The 20,046-nt window shown below is 41.1% G+C and overlaps 1 protein-coding gene across 3 annotated transcripts in view; it reads left to right on the forward strand.

Annotated features, from left to right (window-relative positions):
- HECW2 (HECT, C2 and WW domain containing E3 ubiquitin protein ligase 2) overlaps window positions 1-20,046 on the forward strand; it is a 353,554-nt gene that overhangs the window by 293,977 nt on the left and 39,531 nt on the right. For all 3 annotated transcript variants that reach the window (XM_028508950.1, XM_028508951.2, XM_036023148.1), the window contains 3 exons: window positions 4,645-4,728; window positions 9,276-9,385; window positions 18,676-18,796. In XM_028508950.1, coding sequence (XP_028364751.1) covers window positions 4,645-4,728; window positions 9,276-9,385; window positions 18,676-18,796 — 315 coding nt within the window. The remainder of the gene's footprint in view (window positions 1-4,644; window positions 4,729-9,275; window positions 9,386-18,675; window positions 18,797-20,046) is intronic.

The raw sequence follows: 20,046 nt of genomic DNA on the forward strand, positions 1-20,046 counted from the left end.
TGAGCTTTTAAAAACAGATGTGTTTTTAGAGGTGTTACTGAACTGTGTCTGCAGGAACCATGTGTGTGCAGAGTCTGCAGTTCAGAGTTCTGTGGTTTTAGACACATTGCTGCTTCTGATTGCTTTTGGTCACGTGCCCTTCTTTAACTTCAACAAAATGTTGGTTGGTTTCGATGAGAGAATTTTCCGTGGGAATTCCGGTCTTGAGACTGTGTTTGTTGTCCTTAAATGATCTTCTACTAGGGCTTATCTTCTGGGGTGATTCTGTGTGCTGGAGGAAGTGGTTACAAAAGTTGAAAATATTCTGGGCATCTGAGAGACAGCAATAGCCAGCAACTTCTTCCTGAGATTGTTACTATACACAGTTCAGCCTCATTTAACTGTTGTGAGTTTTCTTTTTAAGAGATTGCTTCTTCACCTGTTTTTGCACTCCCCTCAGTGGATTCTGTTTTAGTTAATAATCTGGTATCAGCTTTCTAATTCTCTTCCCCTCAGCCTCAAAAACAAAAATGATGGCAAGATAGTTTCTCCCAAACACTGAGTGGACTCGGAAGCTTGTCAGGAGCCAAATCTGTTATTTTGGTGGTAACCGATCCTGTGCCTGGTTTGTACTTGACTGAGCACTCCTGTGTGCACAGCCCAGTGGCAGGCACTTGGGGAACACAACAGTAAATGAGGAAGGAAGGGCTTTGCCCTCAAGGAACTCATGTATCAATAGGAACTTAAGTTGTAACTGAGTGGCCCCGTGAGAAAGTCCGATGGAGGAAGTGCTGGAATGTTCTCCAAAGGGCACTGAGAGAGAAGCTTATCCATGCAGAGAGGTTCAAAGGACAAAATGTCATTTGAATATAACCTTAATCCTTATTATAAGCCCCTAAAGTTGAATAAAATTTCTTCATTAAGGTGAAGGCAGTGAAGAAAGAGATTAAAGGACTGCTATGGATTCCTTCTAACTCTATAAATTTATAAAATAAAATTGGATAAAAACATTTTTGTAACTTTCAAATGTCCCCCTAATAAGAGTCATATGTATCTTTAACAATATTTCTCAAGCTTATTTCAGATACTGAGTGAGCTCATGGAAATGTGTTAGGAGCCAAATCTGTTATTTTCCATTTTAAAAGGAAAAGAAATGTTGCAGATCCTCAATGTTGACCTTAATCACTTTTATTTTAATGAAATATAAATGTGTGTGAATGTAAAATAGGCATAAACTTATTGTCCTTGCAGTTTTTGTAAACTGTAAGACCAAAAGACATATAAATTAAGTAAAAACTTAAAAATCAGTAACATTTAAATTAATGGTATTAATGTGAGAAGATTTTTTTCCCCAGAGGCCGAATCACCAATGCTGAGACCTTTGTCGGTGGAAAGACACATTTGTGCCTTTTGACTTTACTGTTTTGATTTTGCGTCTAATGGTCCATCACATGCATCTATGGCATCACCATAGTCATTATTTTGCCTTCTTAACCAATAGCTTATTTTTGTCTACTGCTTTGTTGTTTTGAAAAGCCGATTCATTCTGTAGTGCACCCCTAAATACAATACTGCAGAGACAATACGTCATGAAATGTACCCTGTGATTATTCTACCGCCACTTCTCTACTTGTAAACTATTGTAAAACTTTTGTTCTTAGAATGAATCATCTTTTATGCTTTATTTAGTATAAATGCCTATTTTACTTTTCAAGTCCATTTATTTTGTTTTCTCTTTACCCTATGGCAACTTACATACACATTACTTAGCCTTGCTTCATCACTGTCATTATGCAAATTAATACAACAAAAGAAAAGTTTTGTGTTTTTAGCTGGCCAAAGAATTGTGTGAGAGTGCAGAGGAGGACTGTTGCCATCGCATTGAGTGTGAAGGCCCTGCCAAAGACGGAGGGCCTGGCACCGCCGCTTTGAAGTTTATCTCTGATCACTTGGCACCAACTGTCTTGTAAATGCAAACGTGGGAGCGAGAGTCACATGACAGTGTTCAGTCACAAATGTCAACCAGATTATCTAAAATGTGCTTATCTCGGTGTTAGCCATTTTGATCATCTAAGTGAAAACAAAAATTTTTAATTCTCACAGAACTCAAGATTTTGTCTGTAGACAAGGACAACAGTTTGAGAAATACCAGTCTGTAGAATATTGGGCAAATACCCTGATAATAATGAAGTAGTTCCCCTTTTTCTTTCATTTCTCAGAAACGATTGGTGACATTTCTGAGTATATCTGCTAACTTCTCTCTCGTCCTCGGCCTTGAGCTGTTCTCTTGGCCAAGGCCTTCTTTGTTTCTACATTAAAAGACTTTAGGATGGAGTTAATAGAATCGGAGTGGGTACTAGGCCTAAACAGGGTTCACGTAAGAGAAAGTAATGATTTAAATATTTTCATGGAATACTAGATTTGCCATTGCCTTTCTCTCTGCCACTGTGCCATGAATTCTTTGAGAAAGGAACTGTGTCTTACCATCTGCTGGATCCCTACTATGCGATACCATGCCTAACACGTAGTAGGCACTCAGAAAATGCTTGCTGAATGGATATCCGTGTAAGGAAGCACTTAGTGGTATGATGTGATCAGATGACCTGTGCCAGGGTCTTGTTCCTGGAAGCCTATGACCCATACATAGCTCTTCATTGTGATAAATTGGCTGGCCTGATAGAAAACTAGTCTCAGCCTGCCTCTGCTATGATTTTCCTTATGAATCAGATCAGTAACCTTCTCTGCCTAAGGGTTAATATCTGGAAAGTGATGAAAACTTTTTCAATTGGCATATTTCCTTTGGTGTCTTTTCTTTTCCTTTCCTCACCCAGTCCTCCTTGTGATTCAGGAAGCTATGATCTTTTCCTTATTCACAGGAAACATGCAGCCACAGCCCAGGGCACGAGGCCTGTGTCATTCACTACTCCGCCCGCTCTGTGTAACTCCAGTGGAGGCAGCACGGCCCAGGGCTCGGCCCATTTGCTTTCTGGTTTTGATCTCTTCGCCCGACTCCTTGTGATGATAGACTACAGAGATAAACTGTGTATTTGCTGAAGACAGATTTTGATTCTTTAAGATCAAAGTATATTGTTACTGACCCTTAGGAGAGTACTTCTTTTTAAAAGTTATTGTTTATTTTTTCTCCAAGATAACTCTTCCTTAAGTTGGCTCTTTTAAACCAACTTTTATATTTCTTATCAAAAAATCTTTCACCAGATAGTGAGCCCTGGTTTTCATCATGTACTTCAGGCATGTGATTTTAACACTTGAGGGGAAATATTCTGATTGGTTGGTGCATTGGAACTGAAATAGCTTTAAGCAGAGAGGCTGGCCTTTCTTCACATACTATATGTATATAGCTACTGGCAATGAAGGACAGAAAAAATAACTGGCAGTACCAAGATTAGTTGCTTCACATGCTGACATATTATGTAAAATGGATCTAGCCAGAAGAAGCCAAGAACTGAGCTCTGTTTAATCTCTTCTAGCAAGCTGTGCGGTTGAGAAAAAAATCAGGTGACTTTTCTGTGCTTTAGGGAATTTCTCATCTCGACAGCTAAACCCGACCTTCCACCTCATTGTCTTTAAACCCCTAAGCAGTTCAGAAGAGAATTTGGAATTTGAAAATATAAAATGCAGTGGAACTTTGTGAAAATAGTAAACAAGAAAACAAAATGCTCTATAGATAAGAACTAAATCTAAATAAATATTTGCTATTTTACTGTATACAGGGATCCAAATACATTGTCATTAGCACTTAAAGTAAAATTGCATACTGTGTCAGCCCTATGTTCCTGTGGAATGTAATGCTTTCAGTATCATAGTTTGTGTTCTTATTTTTTCCTCATCTCATAAAAAATAATAGGGTGTGCTTTGAAATAGCATGATTCAAATCAGAGGAAGCAATTAGGAAAACTTTTATTAAAATTATATTCATATAAAGAATTGAAAATAGTAACATGACTCATCACACAAAAAACTGGTGTTATCACATTATCCATAATAAAATAATGGTGGAAATAGCACACATTGTTGTGTGTGATATGTGTTTGTGTAAGTGTATCTACATTTACCCTGGTGGACACACAATCTGTTTCACCAGCTGTAGTAACTGAAAGTGTTTCAAACCATCAGTTATTTGAAGAGCTGTATGCTTTTATATCGAGTATATAAGGCATAGATGCTATCTGCTTCCAAGTCAGAATGTACTCATCGTACATAATTTAAAGAGATTGCCTCAGGAAAGTAAATGGCATATCCCTGCACACTCACTTTTTAGAATAACAGAGAATCAGCCCGAATGATTCTAGACTGTTGCTTAGATTCAAGCCCACAACAGGCTTTAGCTCAAAGCAGAGACTGAGTTTTATTGGTTGGGTGGTACTACTACCTGTAGCAGGACTTGGGCAGCGAAATAGAAGACAATAAAATAATCTTTCCCCCACATTAAGCCTGGATTATGTTGATGCTTGTGCAGTTGTCCTTGAAGGCAAGGACCATGTTCATCTTGGATGTGTATCCCTAGGGTATCACACAGTGTTATGCCACATAAAGGGTAACCCCCCCAATGCTGTGATCATTATCTTTGAAATTAATTCCTAAAGCACTGAGTTATGTCCTAAAAATCTACTACAGATATTGTGAGCTGTTTCTTTGCTTGAACAGGGAGAAGATACAATTTATCCGAACTGAAGGGACCCCAGGATTGGTGCGTCTTTCAAGTGATGCAGACCTCGTGATGTTGCTAAGGTATGTAATGCTGGTTGGTAAACTAGCCAGCCTCCTGCTATCAGATATGATGGAGCATTTTAGAAAGTGATGTGACAATAGTGGTAACCTGAAAAGGTCTCCTTTATTCTCGAAGGCTTGTGGGATACTCATGTTGAAGAAGGGGTGCTGGCTTAGTGATCATTCACTTCAGATTGCATTTCCTATCACTGAGATGGTTGCTTTTGTTTTTATCCTGCTTGTAAAGGAGGTGCTGTCAGAGAAGGGAAGGGTTGGTAGAGGCCAATGAATGGAATGTTCCATTTAAAGGATGGGACAGAAGGAACCCAGCTTACCCCTTCAGAGCATAAGAGGTCGTGTTTGTATTTTCTTTCAAATTTTTTGCTCAAAATGTGCTTTGTCCCCTTTTGTTGATTCAATACCATTTGTTTACTCTATGGTTTTCAGAGTTTATGTTTGGGAAATCAGATCAACTTGAAGTCTGGTCACTGGTGCTGACTGCCAACTTGATAGCCCTTCATAAAACTGACCGATTGTATTTTCTTTGCTGCCGGTTAGATCAGCTTTGGTTTTAAATTTTAGAGTAGTTTAGAAGGGGAAAATAGTAAGTTTTCAAAAGCCCTTTTTTATTTTTGATATTATCCTTCAAATGTAGGAGACTAGAGTAAAATAATGCTTTGCTCTACCCAGTGGTTGGGATGCCCCCACCGCTGTGACCTCCATAGAATTAAAGGGCAAGTCCTGCTGAGCATGTCAGGCGCTGTTTTACTTTTCCCTCGGGTGCTGGTTTCCTCATTCATGTTGTTCATAATGGTCATCACCCCAACCATTTGCAACTGCCTGCTTGGTAGTTGCCATCTTCTAAAAGCTAAAGCCAACAAGTTGTTTTCCTTTACTGGATATTTGGAGCACAATTCAAAGGGATATATTCACTTTCCATAAAGACTTTATTTCACTTGACTCTGAGTAAGTCCTATGGGACAGGGGATTACTTTTCAGTCTAGGAGGAGACCCTCGACTACGGTATCCAGAGCTAGTTCTGAAAACAGGATGCAGTATACTAGATGGTCAGGAAGACTGTCAGTCAGTGAACATGGAACATGATGTTTCTGCCATAGTTTGGTAACAAAAGAGTAAGTTTTGTTCCAGAACTCTAAGATATGACTCTTTCACTTCATTCTAGAAATCTAAGGTTTTTGACTTCAACTAAAGAATTCTGGTTTTGGTATCAGTAAAAACAGAAATCATGTTTATCGTTCGCATATACTTAGTGAATAATCTTCAGATGTTATTATGGTCCTAAATATTTTAAGTTACAATACAGCTTAGAATACTTGTACTTTGATAACCACCACAGTTTGCATGACTTTGTATGTGTTATGTGGTGGAATTTTTTAAATATTTGAAAATTGATATATGTATATATACAAATACAAAAAGCAAGACTACCTTTTCTCCCATTTGGAGAATTAAGCATGTTCTCCAAAGTTAATAGACCTTTGAAAAAGCATGAGAAATTCACTCATATATAGTAGTTCTCTAATTATTATGATAGAAATGATGTTACTCAGTTCTCAACTTCATTTGGATGATCAAATGTGTTTATTATTTTAATAATTGTACACAGTGATGCAATGTATTACATGTGCATGCTTAATAAATAATATTTAATAATTAATGGAATTTTTAGGGCTATCCTCTGTTCTTTACTTTTTATTTTACTTTGGAGTTTGAGTCATTTGTATCAGTGACTGTAAAGTCAAGCAATGACTTTGTCGCACACGTGGAGGGAGACTTTGTGCCTGTTTTTACATGTCGTCTATTTCTTAACAAGGAAAGTCACTCCTGGTGCAGATGGGCTTGATCATCAGCAAGCTGCAGTGTAGAGATGATTCAGTTCCAAACACACCTATGTGAGGACATTGTCCAATGTAGATGTTATAAAACCTAAGAACTTTTAAATGGCCTTGTTGCATTTGCCACAGGCTATTCTGTTTCATATATTCTTTCACAAACTCGGCTCATGTGAAAAATGTACTTCGCTGGAGTTCAGATAGGAAATGATTGATACATTTCATTATATTCATCTTTTAAAATTGGCATAATGAAAGACACCACATATACCAGGACATAAAGAAAGGTAACAAACCAGAAGAATATATTCACAACACATAAAAAGGATATCGTGAATAAAGAATGCCTTTAAATCAATTTAAAAGAAGAAAACCCCAAAGAAAAATGGGTAAAAGATATAAAAAGGCATTTCATAGAAACTGAAGCAGGAATAGCCAGTAAACTTACGGAATGATGCTAGCAGTCATAAAATGCAATTTTAAATAATGAGATACCATTTCACACTATTAGATTTGAAGAAGTCAAGAAGCCTGATAATACCAAATGAGAAATGAGAACTCTCATGTTGCCTGGACTTGGAGGGATTGCCATTTCTAGGGCCTCTTCGGGATACAACTTGAAAACAGTCTGTAGAGTTGAAAAGACCTCTGCCTTATGACTGAGGAATTCTAATTTTAGATATGTACCATGTTTACACCAAGAAACTGTTTTACGTATACACAAGGTGATTATATGCAGGCTGTTCATTGTTCCATTACTGATAAAAGCACAAAGTTGGGGGAAAAGTAAATATTTGTCAAAGGAGATAGGAATAAATAAACAGAGTTGTTCTTAGAATGACCTACTGCATAGCAGGTAAAGATAATAAATTATACCCTCATATATCAACATAGACAGATATCGGGAATATGTTGATTGGGGAGCAAAAAATGCTCTAGAGTGCTGTGTACATACAGCTGTTGTAATTTTTAGCAGTGATTTAGGCAAAACTACATAATTGTTTAAAATATATGTTGCAAAATATAAAACTATGAAAGGAAGGATACGTATTAAAATCATAGAGGAAAACAAAAGGCACTTCGTGGTCACACTTGCACACATGAAGATATATATACATTTATATGTGTATGTATATACACACACAGATCTATAAGTTTGCGTGTGGTTTGTCTAAAGTAAAAACAGTAACATTAACACTTATTGCTACTGGGACACAGCTGTGGATGTCTGAGGAGAGGATGCTAATTCCTACTCTGCACTTAGTGAGTGATAGGTTTCCAGATCTTTGTGGTAGCAGCTGTTACATGGGACTTTTTCTTAGCAGTTAATTTTAAGTTCACATGATTCCAAATGGCTATTGATTTATTGAAAAAAGAGAAATGACTGTTTGGGGGCCTAATTTGGTATTAAAAATATGATTCCTTACTGCTTCTGTTTCCAAATCTTCTGACTTCTATAGTTTAAAAGTAGAAAGATGGCTTTAAAAAATACCATGTCTAAAAATGTTTTTGCCGCAATGGTCAGCCCAGCAGACGTGTGCATGTGAATGGAGAACGAGAGAAAGGTTTATCAAGTTGTTACTGTGTGGCTATCCCCAGGGCTTTGGTGGCCTCAGAAGTGTTGGTGCTGTGGGCCGGATGTGTCTTTGTTGCAGGGAGCTGTTCTGTGCACTGGAAGATGTTTATTAGCATCTTGGCCTTCTCCCCACCAGATGCCAAAAGCACCACTTCCCCCAGTCATGACAACCGAAAATGCCCTCAGACATCACCAAATGTACTTGGGCAGTGTCGGGGGAGGGCACAGTTGCCTCGGTGAGAACCAGTGCCATAGTCCTTAGGAACCCTTTCATTAAATCACCACAAGATTAAAGTGTTGCCACATTTTCTGAATGTCTTCTGAAAACAAGTAACAGATTTCTAGAGTTGGCCAAATTTGAAGAAAACCTACTTCCACTGCTTAATTAAAAAACTCTTTTACTGTTGTTTTAATTCTATTTGAAGCATTTGTTTATTTGAGCTTAGTGCAATGAATACTACTTTTCATTATCATCATACTTGTGATGCTCTGGGACTTCAAGATATCAGGTATCCGCTTGCTGTCTTTGAGAAGACTATTAGAAACGACAGATACTGGATTGAATAATCTAACATCAAACCCTCACATGTGAAAAACTTTCTAAAGCCAGAGTAAACAAGGGAGCTAATTATTTGGAGATATTTTGTTTTATTTTACTTTTAGCTCTCCATTTGAATTCTAAGCTTTAAAGACTGAAATTCTGCTGTCTGTGTCTTGGAATGAAGATGTGGAACATACTTTGTGTATCTGTTATGGGTTCTCAAAAAATGTCTGATGTGTTGAGTCTTATTCCCAAATTTTAAAACCCAGGTACTATTTCAAATAAACCTGTAAATGCAAACTCATGTATTAAAGTGGCAAATCAGAAATTACATTGTCCAGAGTTGGTAGGAAAACAGACACATAACCACAGGTTTCACAAAAGCTATGACAGCCAGCTGGTCTGTCCCAAGAATTACTGGGGGGAGGGATGGGGGGAGGAACCCCCCCCCCACTGGGGTGCCCCCTCTGGGGTGTGGACCCAACCTCGGATGGAGTGGGTCGGGGTGAGAACTTGACTGACCATCTTACTTGTGGAAATGAGGCTTTTCCTTACCTCCTCAGCTAAAGTATGCATTTTGTTTCTTGTTTCTCCCCAGTTTATTTGAAGAAGAGATAATGTCTTATGTGCCTCCACATGCCTTACTCCACCCCAGCTACTGTCAGTCCCCACGTGGCTCCCCTGTGTCCTCTCCCCAGAACTCGCCAGGTGAGTCCACCTGCAGCTCACAGTGAATTCTTTGAGAAGTGAGCCTCAAAGTCAGATGTTCTGTTCTTCATAAAGGACCGTAAAGGAACTCTTTGGGTACATCTGTAGGGTCAGCACAGGTACACACTGTGCAGCACTTTCTTTTAAAACTGGCTCTTTTCCATGGGGATTCATTTGGACAGGAAGATAATGAAATTCCAGAATAGGAAGATAAAAGTTCGCAGTATTATATACTCAGATACAGAATTTACTTTTCATTATGTAGTGCCTAATATACCTTGGAAAAGATTAGGGCACAAAATAACTATGTTAACTTTTTGGATTAAAAAAGTTCTAGTTAGGAGACTGAGTCAATCAATAATAAAAAGAAGTCTCTACTTTCAAGAAATGCTACAGAATTGAAACTGGTCAGTTTAAAGGACTTGGATAGTGTTTCCCTGCAGTAGCCACCCCCTGCCCTGGACAGGAAGGCTGAAAACGCATGGGCAGATGGAACATGTGATAAATGAAACCAACAAAACCTTTTAGGTTCAAATTCTTGTTGAAAGAGGTTATGTTGTGGAGGAAGGAGTGAGTGGGTGGATGAAGGGATGGGTGGATGGATGGATGATAGAAAATGCAGCTTAGCCAATGAAGTTTCTTGGAGGAAGGTGGTCATGATGTTGACAGGACATCAGCTGTGTTTGCCCTCGTTAAAGGCAATGTATTGTTCACAGTTTAACAGCTATCAGAATTCAAAACTGTTTTAATGAAAGCCAAACTCTATATGTGTCACTAGAAGCTGCTCTATGTTCTTTGATAGTTGACATGTGTTTTCACATATTGTTATGATAATGAAGCCATAGCCTAATTGAATACTGCAAACAGGAAAAGGTCTATTAATTTGCTGATTTAACACAGTTTTATTGAGTATCCATGTATGATCCAAGCACTGAACTAAGTGGTGGTGCTATAAAGATGCATAATGCACTCTCTGCCTTTGAAGGATTCATAGTGGGCCAGGGAGTCAGTAAGTGACTCCGCAAAGCTCTGAGGTCAGCCCTGTGTTGAAGAGATGTGTGGGAACACCGATGTGGGGACAGTTCTTCCTTTACGACTGGGGTTGGGATGTGTAGGGAAAGGTGAAGATAACAGGTATGCAGGGAGGCCTTGAAGAGTAAGGACTAGGAGTTCACCAGGTGGACCAAAGGAAGAAGGTGATTTGAGGTAAATGGGGAGTTGAAGATAAGCCACAAAACCATGAAGGTAGTCTAGGGCAAATGGATAGATACCAGTGAAAGCCAGTTCTCAAAGCTCAGGTTGGAAAGATAGACTAGAGCCAGTTGGTCATCAATGCCTTATTTGTAGTCTATGGGGAGCCACTAAGAATTTACAAACGGAGGAATCCTGTTTTACAAAGATCAGTCTGGTGGCAGTACAGAGGATGGATTAGAATATGGGAGACTAGACTCTATTATATCAAGCCAGGTGACATGCTGAAGGGCTGCACTAGTGGTGACAGAGAAAAGGGAAGTAATTCAAACGATATGTAGGATGTAGAGATACCAGGGCTCTGAGTTTAAGCAGGAAGATCCTGAGGTCCTCCCACCTGGATTACTAGGCAGGTGGTAACACCACTTTCCAAGAAAGGAAGGTTCGGCGGGAGGGGAGGGGGAAACGAGTCTGGGCTGAGACCTGTTTTGTTGAAGAATCTTTGGAGATATCCAAACAACTGGAAAAGACAGGAGAAGTTGCTGGGGGGGGGAATACAGGACCTGGTGGCAGCTGAGGCCCAGAGTGCAGAGTAGAGGAACTGGGGAAACCCGGGCTGTGGGAGGAGAGAACACAGAGGATGGAACTCTGGTATCTCAGGGAGGGGCTGTGACAGAGGAGCAAGGGAGAGAAAGAGAGCCGGTGGGTTTCGGAAGAGAATCAGGAAAATCTTCTCAGGGAAGCCAGGCTTCAAGGAGGAGTGAGTGATTAACCGGGCCAGATTTTCAAAGGATTCAAGAAGGATGAGGCTCGAGGAGAGGCCATTCAATCCGAACATCATGAAATTACGTATGGCTTTTGCCAGAGCCGTTTCCATGAAGTAATGTTACAGAGTGATATAGGATGTCACATGGAAGCCAGGAGTACAGACTCTTCTTTTCCCAGAGCATGACACGAATGAAAGAAGTGTTCTTTTTATGAAGTACGAAAGGAGAGAAAAACAGGACAGCACTCAGAAGGGGAGTAAGAGTTCAGGAAGGGGTTTCAGGGTGGGGAGGTTGAGCACGTGCGTGTGCAGAGGTCCAAGGATGTGGGTGAAGAGAAAGTGTTCCCTAGAAGGGGGCAGCACAGCAGCGAGGCACAGCGCAGACCCACGGGCACTGGAGGCGAAAGCACAGATTAGCTTTGGATTAAAGTAGGGACACCTATTCTGACATTTCAGGATGAAAAGACATTAGTATATGACACCACAGGAAAGTTTAAATGTTACTTAGAAGTTTGATGCCAAGGGATAGGAGAAAGTTGATGAAATTCACAGCTGGCATTAGCCTTTGTCAAATGTATGTGCCTCTGGGAAGTTTGCCTCCTGCCCGAACCTTGAATTTATTTTCTGTAAAATGGGAATGATAATAAGCACCTCCCATGTTTGTTTGGAGAACACCTCACTGGAGAACACCATAACAAGTATCCAGTAAATGTTAATTTATTCTTTTTTTCCCCATTTTTTTTTGAAATGTGATCCCGAAAAGTATAGTTTGCCATTTGAATCATTAATAAGTGGAATATATGAATCCATTTCTTCCTGATTCCGAAGAGCTGGCAGCCTTGGTGTTTAATCAGTCCGATCTTTATCTTAGCTGGAACCTGTGGTGAAGTAAAGTGGGTTGTCCCTTTCCCGGATGCTCTGTGGTTAAAGAAATGAAGCTGTGTGGATTATTATTGATTCCGTTCAAGGTTCTCCTTTCCAGGCCTTTTCTGTGGCCCATCCTCCCCGAGCAAAAGGTAGATAGATCACCGAGTTCTGTCCCTGTTACACCCCACAGGGTGTGTGCTCTGGGTACTTGCCTAAGCATTCTTAGAGACCAGTGTGAACACTCTAGTCTAAATGGTGGTGAGATCACTTCATTTAGCACCACAAATGTCCATCAGTAACCCACAGCAGTAATAAAGTACACCCTGGAAGCAGATTCACGGTCATTTTCCAAAGACATGGAGAACCCAAATATATCTAAATTGCTAGCAGTGTTTGTGGTGGTTTTAATTTTCTGGAAGAATCATCTCCATATTTTTGGCCTACTCCGTTTCAGTGGGCTTTATTTGATCTTAAAATTGGGATGTACTGACTGATATCAATGGAAGTAACTCTAACTAATTCCACATGATGGAGGGCAGCACGAGCTGGCCCCGTCTGCCCAGCGGAGCGCTCTGCTGTTCCTTTGAATAAAACAGGCTCTCCTTCTCCTGGGATCCCTCAAGTTTTAGTGAAAACACTTCAAAGAGATTTTTAACAGTCGTCTGATCCTCCTCCTTGTGACTAGAATTTCATCCCTTTTAGTGGTGTGGGAATAATACTGTGAAAATTATGACAATAATAAATTTTAATGATCTTTTTTCAGAATGCCTAGGAACCTGGTAAACTTTCCACACTTTTCCTCATTCCAAGCGCATTTACATGTCTTTTCAAGTACAGAGGAGAGAGGGGGCTTTGGAAACTCTGACTCACGGCTTCTCGCAGCTGTGAGAGCGCTCACCTAAAATTTGTCAAAATTTTGGAATGTGAAGGTTTGTTTTTCTAGGACCGTTATAATGCCAATCCCGACCTTAGCTTTTGCCAGAAGGAAAAGATCTTTCCAAACACCACATGGTTTATTATGTCAAAAGTGGGACCCAGAAGTTGATTTCAGGACCTTTTGTAGCTGCATATTCCTAGGAATTCAAATGCAGTAAATACCTAATTTATCTAATACCATTGGAGATGTGCTTGCTCATGTAGCTGTTCCATGTGACCGAAGCTGTGAGTGCATGAGGAAATGTCATGGCTCGGGGGAATCACATTGTTGTGTGACTAGAACTGGACTCTGGAAGCTAGCACCAGCCCCAGGTCACACTCAACAGAAGCAAAATAGACCAGAGAGCACTGAAGGGCCACGTGGGTCTTGAGGGCCTGGGATAGGAGCGCGAGTCACTTCTCCTCACCCACAGTGTGTCCTGAAGGATCCTCTTTTTCCTCTCTCTTCCCAAGGTCTTGGCATCTTAGCCACTACTTATCTCATCTCCTGTTCTTTTCCCAAACATTCTGTCTCTGTCTCTCTCCTACCTTTCCTCTCTTCCTCTCTCCTCCCTTCCCCCTATACTTGTTTTTAGAAATGGGGTTCTATCCCTTCTCTTGGCTTAGGCCCCACAAAGATGATCTGGGAACCAAACACTCCCTGGGTGGGTGGGAATGGAGGAGTTGTGATTCCAGAAGTGGAAGGAAAGAAAAATACTCTCTTTCACAGTAAAGAGGTAGTGTTTTCGGTTTTGTTGTTGTTAGTCTCTGTTGTCCCCCACCCCTGATGCTGACAGAGGAGGCCTGTCACTGGTGTGGCCTTCAGCTTTCCCCTTTCAATAAATTGCTTCCAATTTGCCATGGGCTGAGAAATCATGGTGGTTTTTAAACATAAGTGGTAAGGAAAGGAAAGCATGAGCAAGTGCAGAACAATGACCTGAGGGCTTTTACTACTCTCAGGGAATAAAGCAAAAATGCGAAGACTTCAGTGCTTGTGCTTTGTGCCAGCTATTTCGGAGGTGGTTTCCCCCCCTTAATTTCCATTGTTGAGCTGTATTCCAGAAGATGGAGTAGTCCAGATATTATTGCAATGCTTGATAGTTATCATTCACTAACAGAGAATTTTTAATGTCATAGAGTTTTGTTTGTTTGTTTGTTTTAAGAACGTGAACCAGGAAAGAAATGAGCTTCTGAGCCATCCCAGCGCGGAGGCCTGGACCGTGTGGGACCAGGCTGAGCTCGGTCCCCATCCAGTGCAGCCTGGGCTCCAGGTGGCACATTCCGAATTGGCCAAAGACAGCCAGCCTTCTTAGAAGTTTGATGCAAAGATTTTTCTAGTATCTTCTGAATTTTTTTTTTCGGGTAGAATTTTCTAGTTTGTATCTGATTGTGCAGTTTTCTAACAGTAAATAGAAATAATGTGACACTATTTGGAAGTATTTTAGGTCTGCCTTGTAACGGTAAAGGGGGGGAAAAAAGCCAAATATCTGTTACTGAAGTTTTTTCCTGCAAATAATTAACATAATGCTGACTATCCTATGAAGTCACCCTTTCTTTGATCATTTCCTAAATGTGATGTTGACCTTTCTGTAACTGACTTCCTTTTTTAAGATCATACAGACCATAAAATTACTCTCTCTGTAGGACTGTTATATCCCATAGCTTCACTTGGAGTTATGGTTCCCACAGAACTCTATTAACTCAACCTTTGGAGATCGTTTTTGATTTCCAAAATGGAAGGAACATTGTTCCTGCTCTGGAATTTCTTGGCAGTTGCACCTGACTTGCATTAAGAGTGTGACAAGGGCCAACAGCATAATTTACTGTAATTTTTAAACCATGAAGTAATGTGTAAATTATTTTTTCATAATAGAACTATTAGCAAAAGAATTTCTGCATTTAACAATGTCTGTCTCCTGAGTCTCCGTAATTGAATCACTACTTAGAGCGTAAATGGAGTCAGAGCTGATTTTATTGTCTGTATTGATATTGATGGAATGCATTAGGGCATTCCCCACATCCTTTTAAGCATCTCAGATCATACAGCCGTAGTATAATATGTGCTGTTTTGTTTTCTTCTTAAGTAATGAACTCTTGAAGAATCATGTTTCTTTTGAGTCCTGAAAGATTTTCTTTGAGTTCTTTGTTCTTCTTTTTCCTCTTCCCTGTCAATGGTCATGGTCTTGAAAACTGATTCATCCAGGCTGCTTGCTGAGCTGTCTGGGTTTGCCAGTCTGCAGCTCTCAGACAGCTTTGTCCCACACCCCTGAGTGGACATGTGACAAACTACCCTGTCCCTTGGCCATCCCAGAGCGCAGCCTCGCCCTTGGGGAGGTCGCCTTCCTTCATGTGGCAAAGGATGCCTTTCCAGTACACAGGAAGCATTGCACCTGTGTGGGTCCCTGGATGCTGCCCAGGTGTTTCATTGGATATATTTGACCTCCGGTTGGGGGGTAATGGTTTTCAACCTTGGCTGCACTTTGGCATTATCTGGAGAGCCGTATAAAACATGTATGCTTGGGTCCTACCCCGACAGATGCTGACGTAATGTGTCTTGGGTGTGGCCTGAACGCTGAGATTTTTTAGAAGCTTCCCAAGTGATTCTAATGTGCAGTCATGGTTTGAGGATCACCGCCTAGGAGTCTCTTCTGTACCCCAGATGTTTTACGATCAAGTTTATTTGTTTCCTTTATGACATGGCCCTTAACTCTGTGGATAAAAGACTCATAACTATGCAAACAGACCTCTGGACATATTATTGATCAATAGCAGATTTTATTAAAATCCATTCGTAAAACCCCAATCCAGTTCCCCACGTCTTTAGCCTTCACCTCTATGTAGATGATTGCAATGAGGGCAAACAGAGACACAGGACTTCCTGTGCAGAGACGCTGTGCAAAGTGCTGTCCGCGCACCAACTCGTTTAACCCGAAGGTGACGCCCTGATCTCTCACCGGAAGTCCAGGACTGCATTTTCAAGTGCCTGTGCAGTATATTCACCCCAACAGCTGTCACCTCCAACTCCATATGTCTACAGCTTCCCATGCCCTGTCTACCAGCATCCTCTCCCACACTGCTTTCAGTGTCACACAGGCCTGGCTCGAATCCCAAGCCTCCCATTCACTGGCACAGGACTTCAGTCTCCTTAGTTACACAGCAGTGATGGTGGTGATAATGCTACTGCCTGCTTCCTGGACTTGAGAGGATTCCCCAAGATCCCCTGTGTGAAATGCACAGTCCCTAATGCAGGGCAGGGCCTTAACCAATGATAGCTACTGGTATTGCTCCAAAAACTCTGTTACCACAGAGAGCTTCCTGTTTCTCTTCTTTACTTACCTACTGTTATCAATTCTTATCTCACATTGTGAATGTTTTCTCTGAGTCACCACTCTGCAGTCTAGTCCTCATCCATGCCTCAAGCTTCTATTGCTGCAACTACCCCTAAGTGGGTCTCTGCCCTGCAGTCTCTTCTCCTTGCCACCCTTAATCCACTCAACACACTCTGAAAATCATTTCTCAAATAATAACACTTACATATTGTTTGCTTGCTCAAGAAGCTAGAGGAGTCCCGCTGCTTGCTGCATCATGCCCAATCTCCTCAGCGATGTTTTTTAAATTCCTTTCATAATCTGGCTCCAACCTCCTGACTGTTAAATTCCCCACCACTCCCCAGCACGCCCCCTCTACTCTGTGTTAGCAGGGTTTCCTCAGTGTCTTCTGAACATGCATGCAAAGCTTATTTAACTAACTCTTGCTGTGCAGACCAGCATAGAATAGAGATTCTTTTGTTTACAAGGCCTGGCTCCAATAAAGCCTGCTTCCTAAAGTCTTTTCCATTCTGACCTCTACTTATCCTCATTTACTATCACTTTTCTGTAACACTGATCTTAGGTGCAAATACCCAGGGGTGCCAGCAGCCGTGCCTTTGCGTGGCTGTGGCTCAGTGGAGAGCACACGCTGCATTTCACGGAGCAGCCGCCTGCCGTGCCCTGGAAAAATACAAGCCAGTTGCTTCAAGGGCTTCCAAATCATTTTCAAAAGAAAATAATGGTTGTTTTTTTTTTTTTTTTACTCAAAATCTCCTAATGTTTACATGTTGAAAGTTAATTTAAAATCTTTAAAAATGATTTTACAGCCAACAAAATAGATCAATAGGTCTGGGCCCAGCCCCAGGGCACTCGTTTTATCCCCTCTGCTTTCTCCCTTGTTTGCTGTCTAGTTCGGGACTTCATTATTCTCTAATTGTTTTATATGTTTTACTTCTGTCTTCCCAGCCAAGATGTCCACCTCACGAACCCTGCCGTATTCATTTATAGCGCCTGTTGAACCTAACACAGTATTAGCGATGAACAACAACCACTTAGTTTATTCATTCATTAAAGAAATACTTAATGAGCTTACGTGTTTTCTAAGCAATGGACTTCAGAATTTTTGTTTTCTGGTTTCTCCCACTGTGTTGCGGAATATTTAGTGTTTCTGTCATGGCTCTGGGTCTGATATCCATATTCATCATCCGTTCTGTATCTCGGCTTGCTGGTTAGTCACCTTGTGTGACCCAAAGCCAGATTTCTCCATGGAAAGAGGAACTGTTACTTCTACATTTCATTAATGATACTTGTCATATGATGAAATATAAAAAACATCTTTAGATAATCTGTAGATGATCGTGGTACTTGGCCCCTGTAAAGAAAGCAACAAATAGAACATTATGCATTCTTTGCGGAACAAGGGGACATATGCCTTCTGCAATTGTGTCTGAATTCTTTTTTTTTTTTTAAGATTTTATTTATTTATTTTTAGAGACAGGGGAAGGGGAGGAGAAAGAGAGAGAGGGAAACATCGATGAGTGGTTGCCTCTCACACGCCCTGCCCCAGGGACCTGGCCTGCAACTCAGGCATGTGCCCCAAACCAGAAATTGAACCGGCGACCCCTGGGTTTGCAGGCTCCTGCTCTATCCACCAAGCCACATGAGCCAGGGCTGAATTCTGTTTTTATATTAAGATTATTCTACCTTATGATAAAAAAATGTATGTAATTATGTATCTGAAGTAGTTCTTAGTTATGTGCATATCCAAAAGAAGTTTTTGTAGGTTTCCCATAAAGTCTGGAAACTCACTACTCTTGCTTTATACACCACATACTTTTCACATTGTAACTTCCTGTTTAATTGCCATGATATCACCTCAGCAGCAAGCAAAGCTATTCCACCCTCAACAGTCACCATTAGACATGAGTAACTCCATTTGACTCATTAGTCTGGACTGAAAAGGGGAACATATGTGACTAACGTGTGGCACCATTGTAACGATTGGAACAGCATTGTTCTTTTCAACCAAGATGCCACAAAGAAGACATCTCCTAAGACCCTGGTTAAGCCCTGGTTTAGTCTCTTACTTGGACAGTCGAAAGCTGCAGTAACTAAATGTATTGCCTCCTTTTACTTGTGAACTCTCAAGTCTCAGCTCCCCGGTGATTATTTTCTCATGATGATGCTATGAACATCAGGACATTGCACAAGTCCACACCCTCTTCTTTTTGTGGTTGCTGTAGGTACGCAGCGTGCCAATGCCCGGGCTCCAGCCCCTTACAAGCGGGACTTTGAAGCCAAACTAAGGAACTTCTACAGGAAGTTAGAGACTAAAGGATATGGACAAGGCCCAGGGAAATTAAAGTAAGTCCAAGTGAAACAAACCTCGGGATTTGTAGATGGTGGAGGGATGGGACGCACTTGGGAATGTAGAAATGGACTGTGATTTGGGACAACCATCTTCGTTTTACTTGGCATAATTATTTTGGTATCTGCAAATTGCAGCACTCTAAAGAACAGGATTCTGGAATTAAACCCAATTAAGCTTAAGGTTTTAAAACAAATGGTAAAGAAACTACCACACATGTAAAAAATACTAGGAAAAATTAAAGCTGATTCATTTATTTCTCCTGAAAACCACCATTGTTGGCTGAGAGTGTATTTGTTAGATGTAAGGCTGTCACAACGTGCGGTCTTGCACACCACTGTCTCCTGCCCTGCCCTGCCTGTAGGAGCCGTGCTCAGTGCTGTTGCATTCTGTGCAATAAACTTCTCTTGTCCAACGGAGCATGTCACGAATGTTGTGTCTGCCTGCCTTGATCCACCTCCACCTAAATGGGGAAATTGAAACATTATCATGATGTGTGGTTAGGATTATTTTCATTTTCTACTTACCCCTCCGGCCCCCTTCATCCCCACCTCCACCCTTGTGCCATACCCCCACTAGAGATCACTGTGCCACCCAAGAGAGGACAGAGGAGGGGGTCTCTACTGCGGGATCGTCGTGTTCCAGGGTGCCCAAGAGAAGGTCCGGGGACCAGCCCCCCACCCCCACAGCTCTCCGCCCCACGCACGGAGGGCTTGCTCGATTAAAACCACAGGTTCCACTTTCATCACCCTCAAAGCACATCTGCCTGCCCAAACACCATTCCTCAGAGCTTTACCTCCCTGACGCTTCTCCTCCAAAGGCCTTGATGGTCAAGCTTTCATCCTTTGGCCTCCATATTATCTCTCTTTCAATGACTGTTTCCACCAAAGGCAAACTGACAGCTGCTGAAGGGTGTCTTCATCATTATGACAAGTGGATTAATTGGCCACAAGTGTTGGTCATTAGTATCTGTGACTTAGGGAATCTCAAGATTCACTTAATTTAAAAATTAAATTAAGCACAATTATAAACTCCTCTGCTTTGGAGGACACTGAGATTTTTTTTTTTTACCCCTTGTTCTCCCGGTCATCTCTCTAGGCACCTAGTAATTGAATTCCTTGCCTAGGTGCATTCAGGCTTCAAACATGACCTCACAGGGTTGTTCTTTGACTAAACAAAAGTGGTGTGCCTGGGATGTTTCATAACCTCCTTGGATAAATTGGTTTGACCATTCAGAAAGGCCTCT

The sequence above is a fragment of the Phyllostomus discolor genome, chromosome 4, assembly GCF_004126475.2.
Source record: "Phyllostomus discolor isolate MPI-MPIP mPhyDis1 chromosome 4, mPhyDis1.pri.v3, whole genome shotgun sequence".
NCBI classification, from domain to species: domain Eukaryota; kingdom Metazoa; phylum Chordata; class Mammalia; order Chiroptera; family Phyllostomidae; genus Phyllostomus; species Phyllostomus discolor.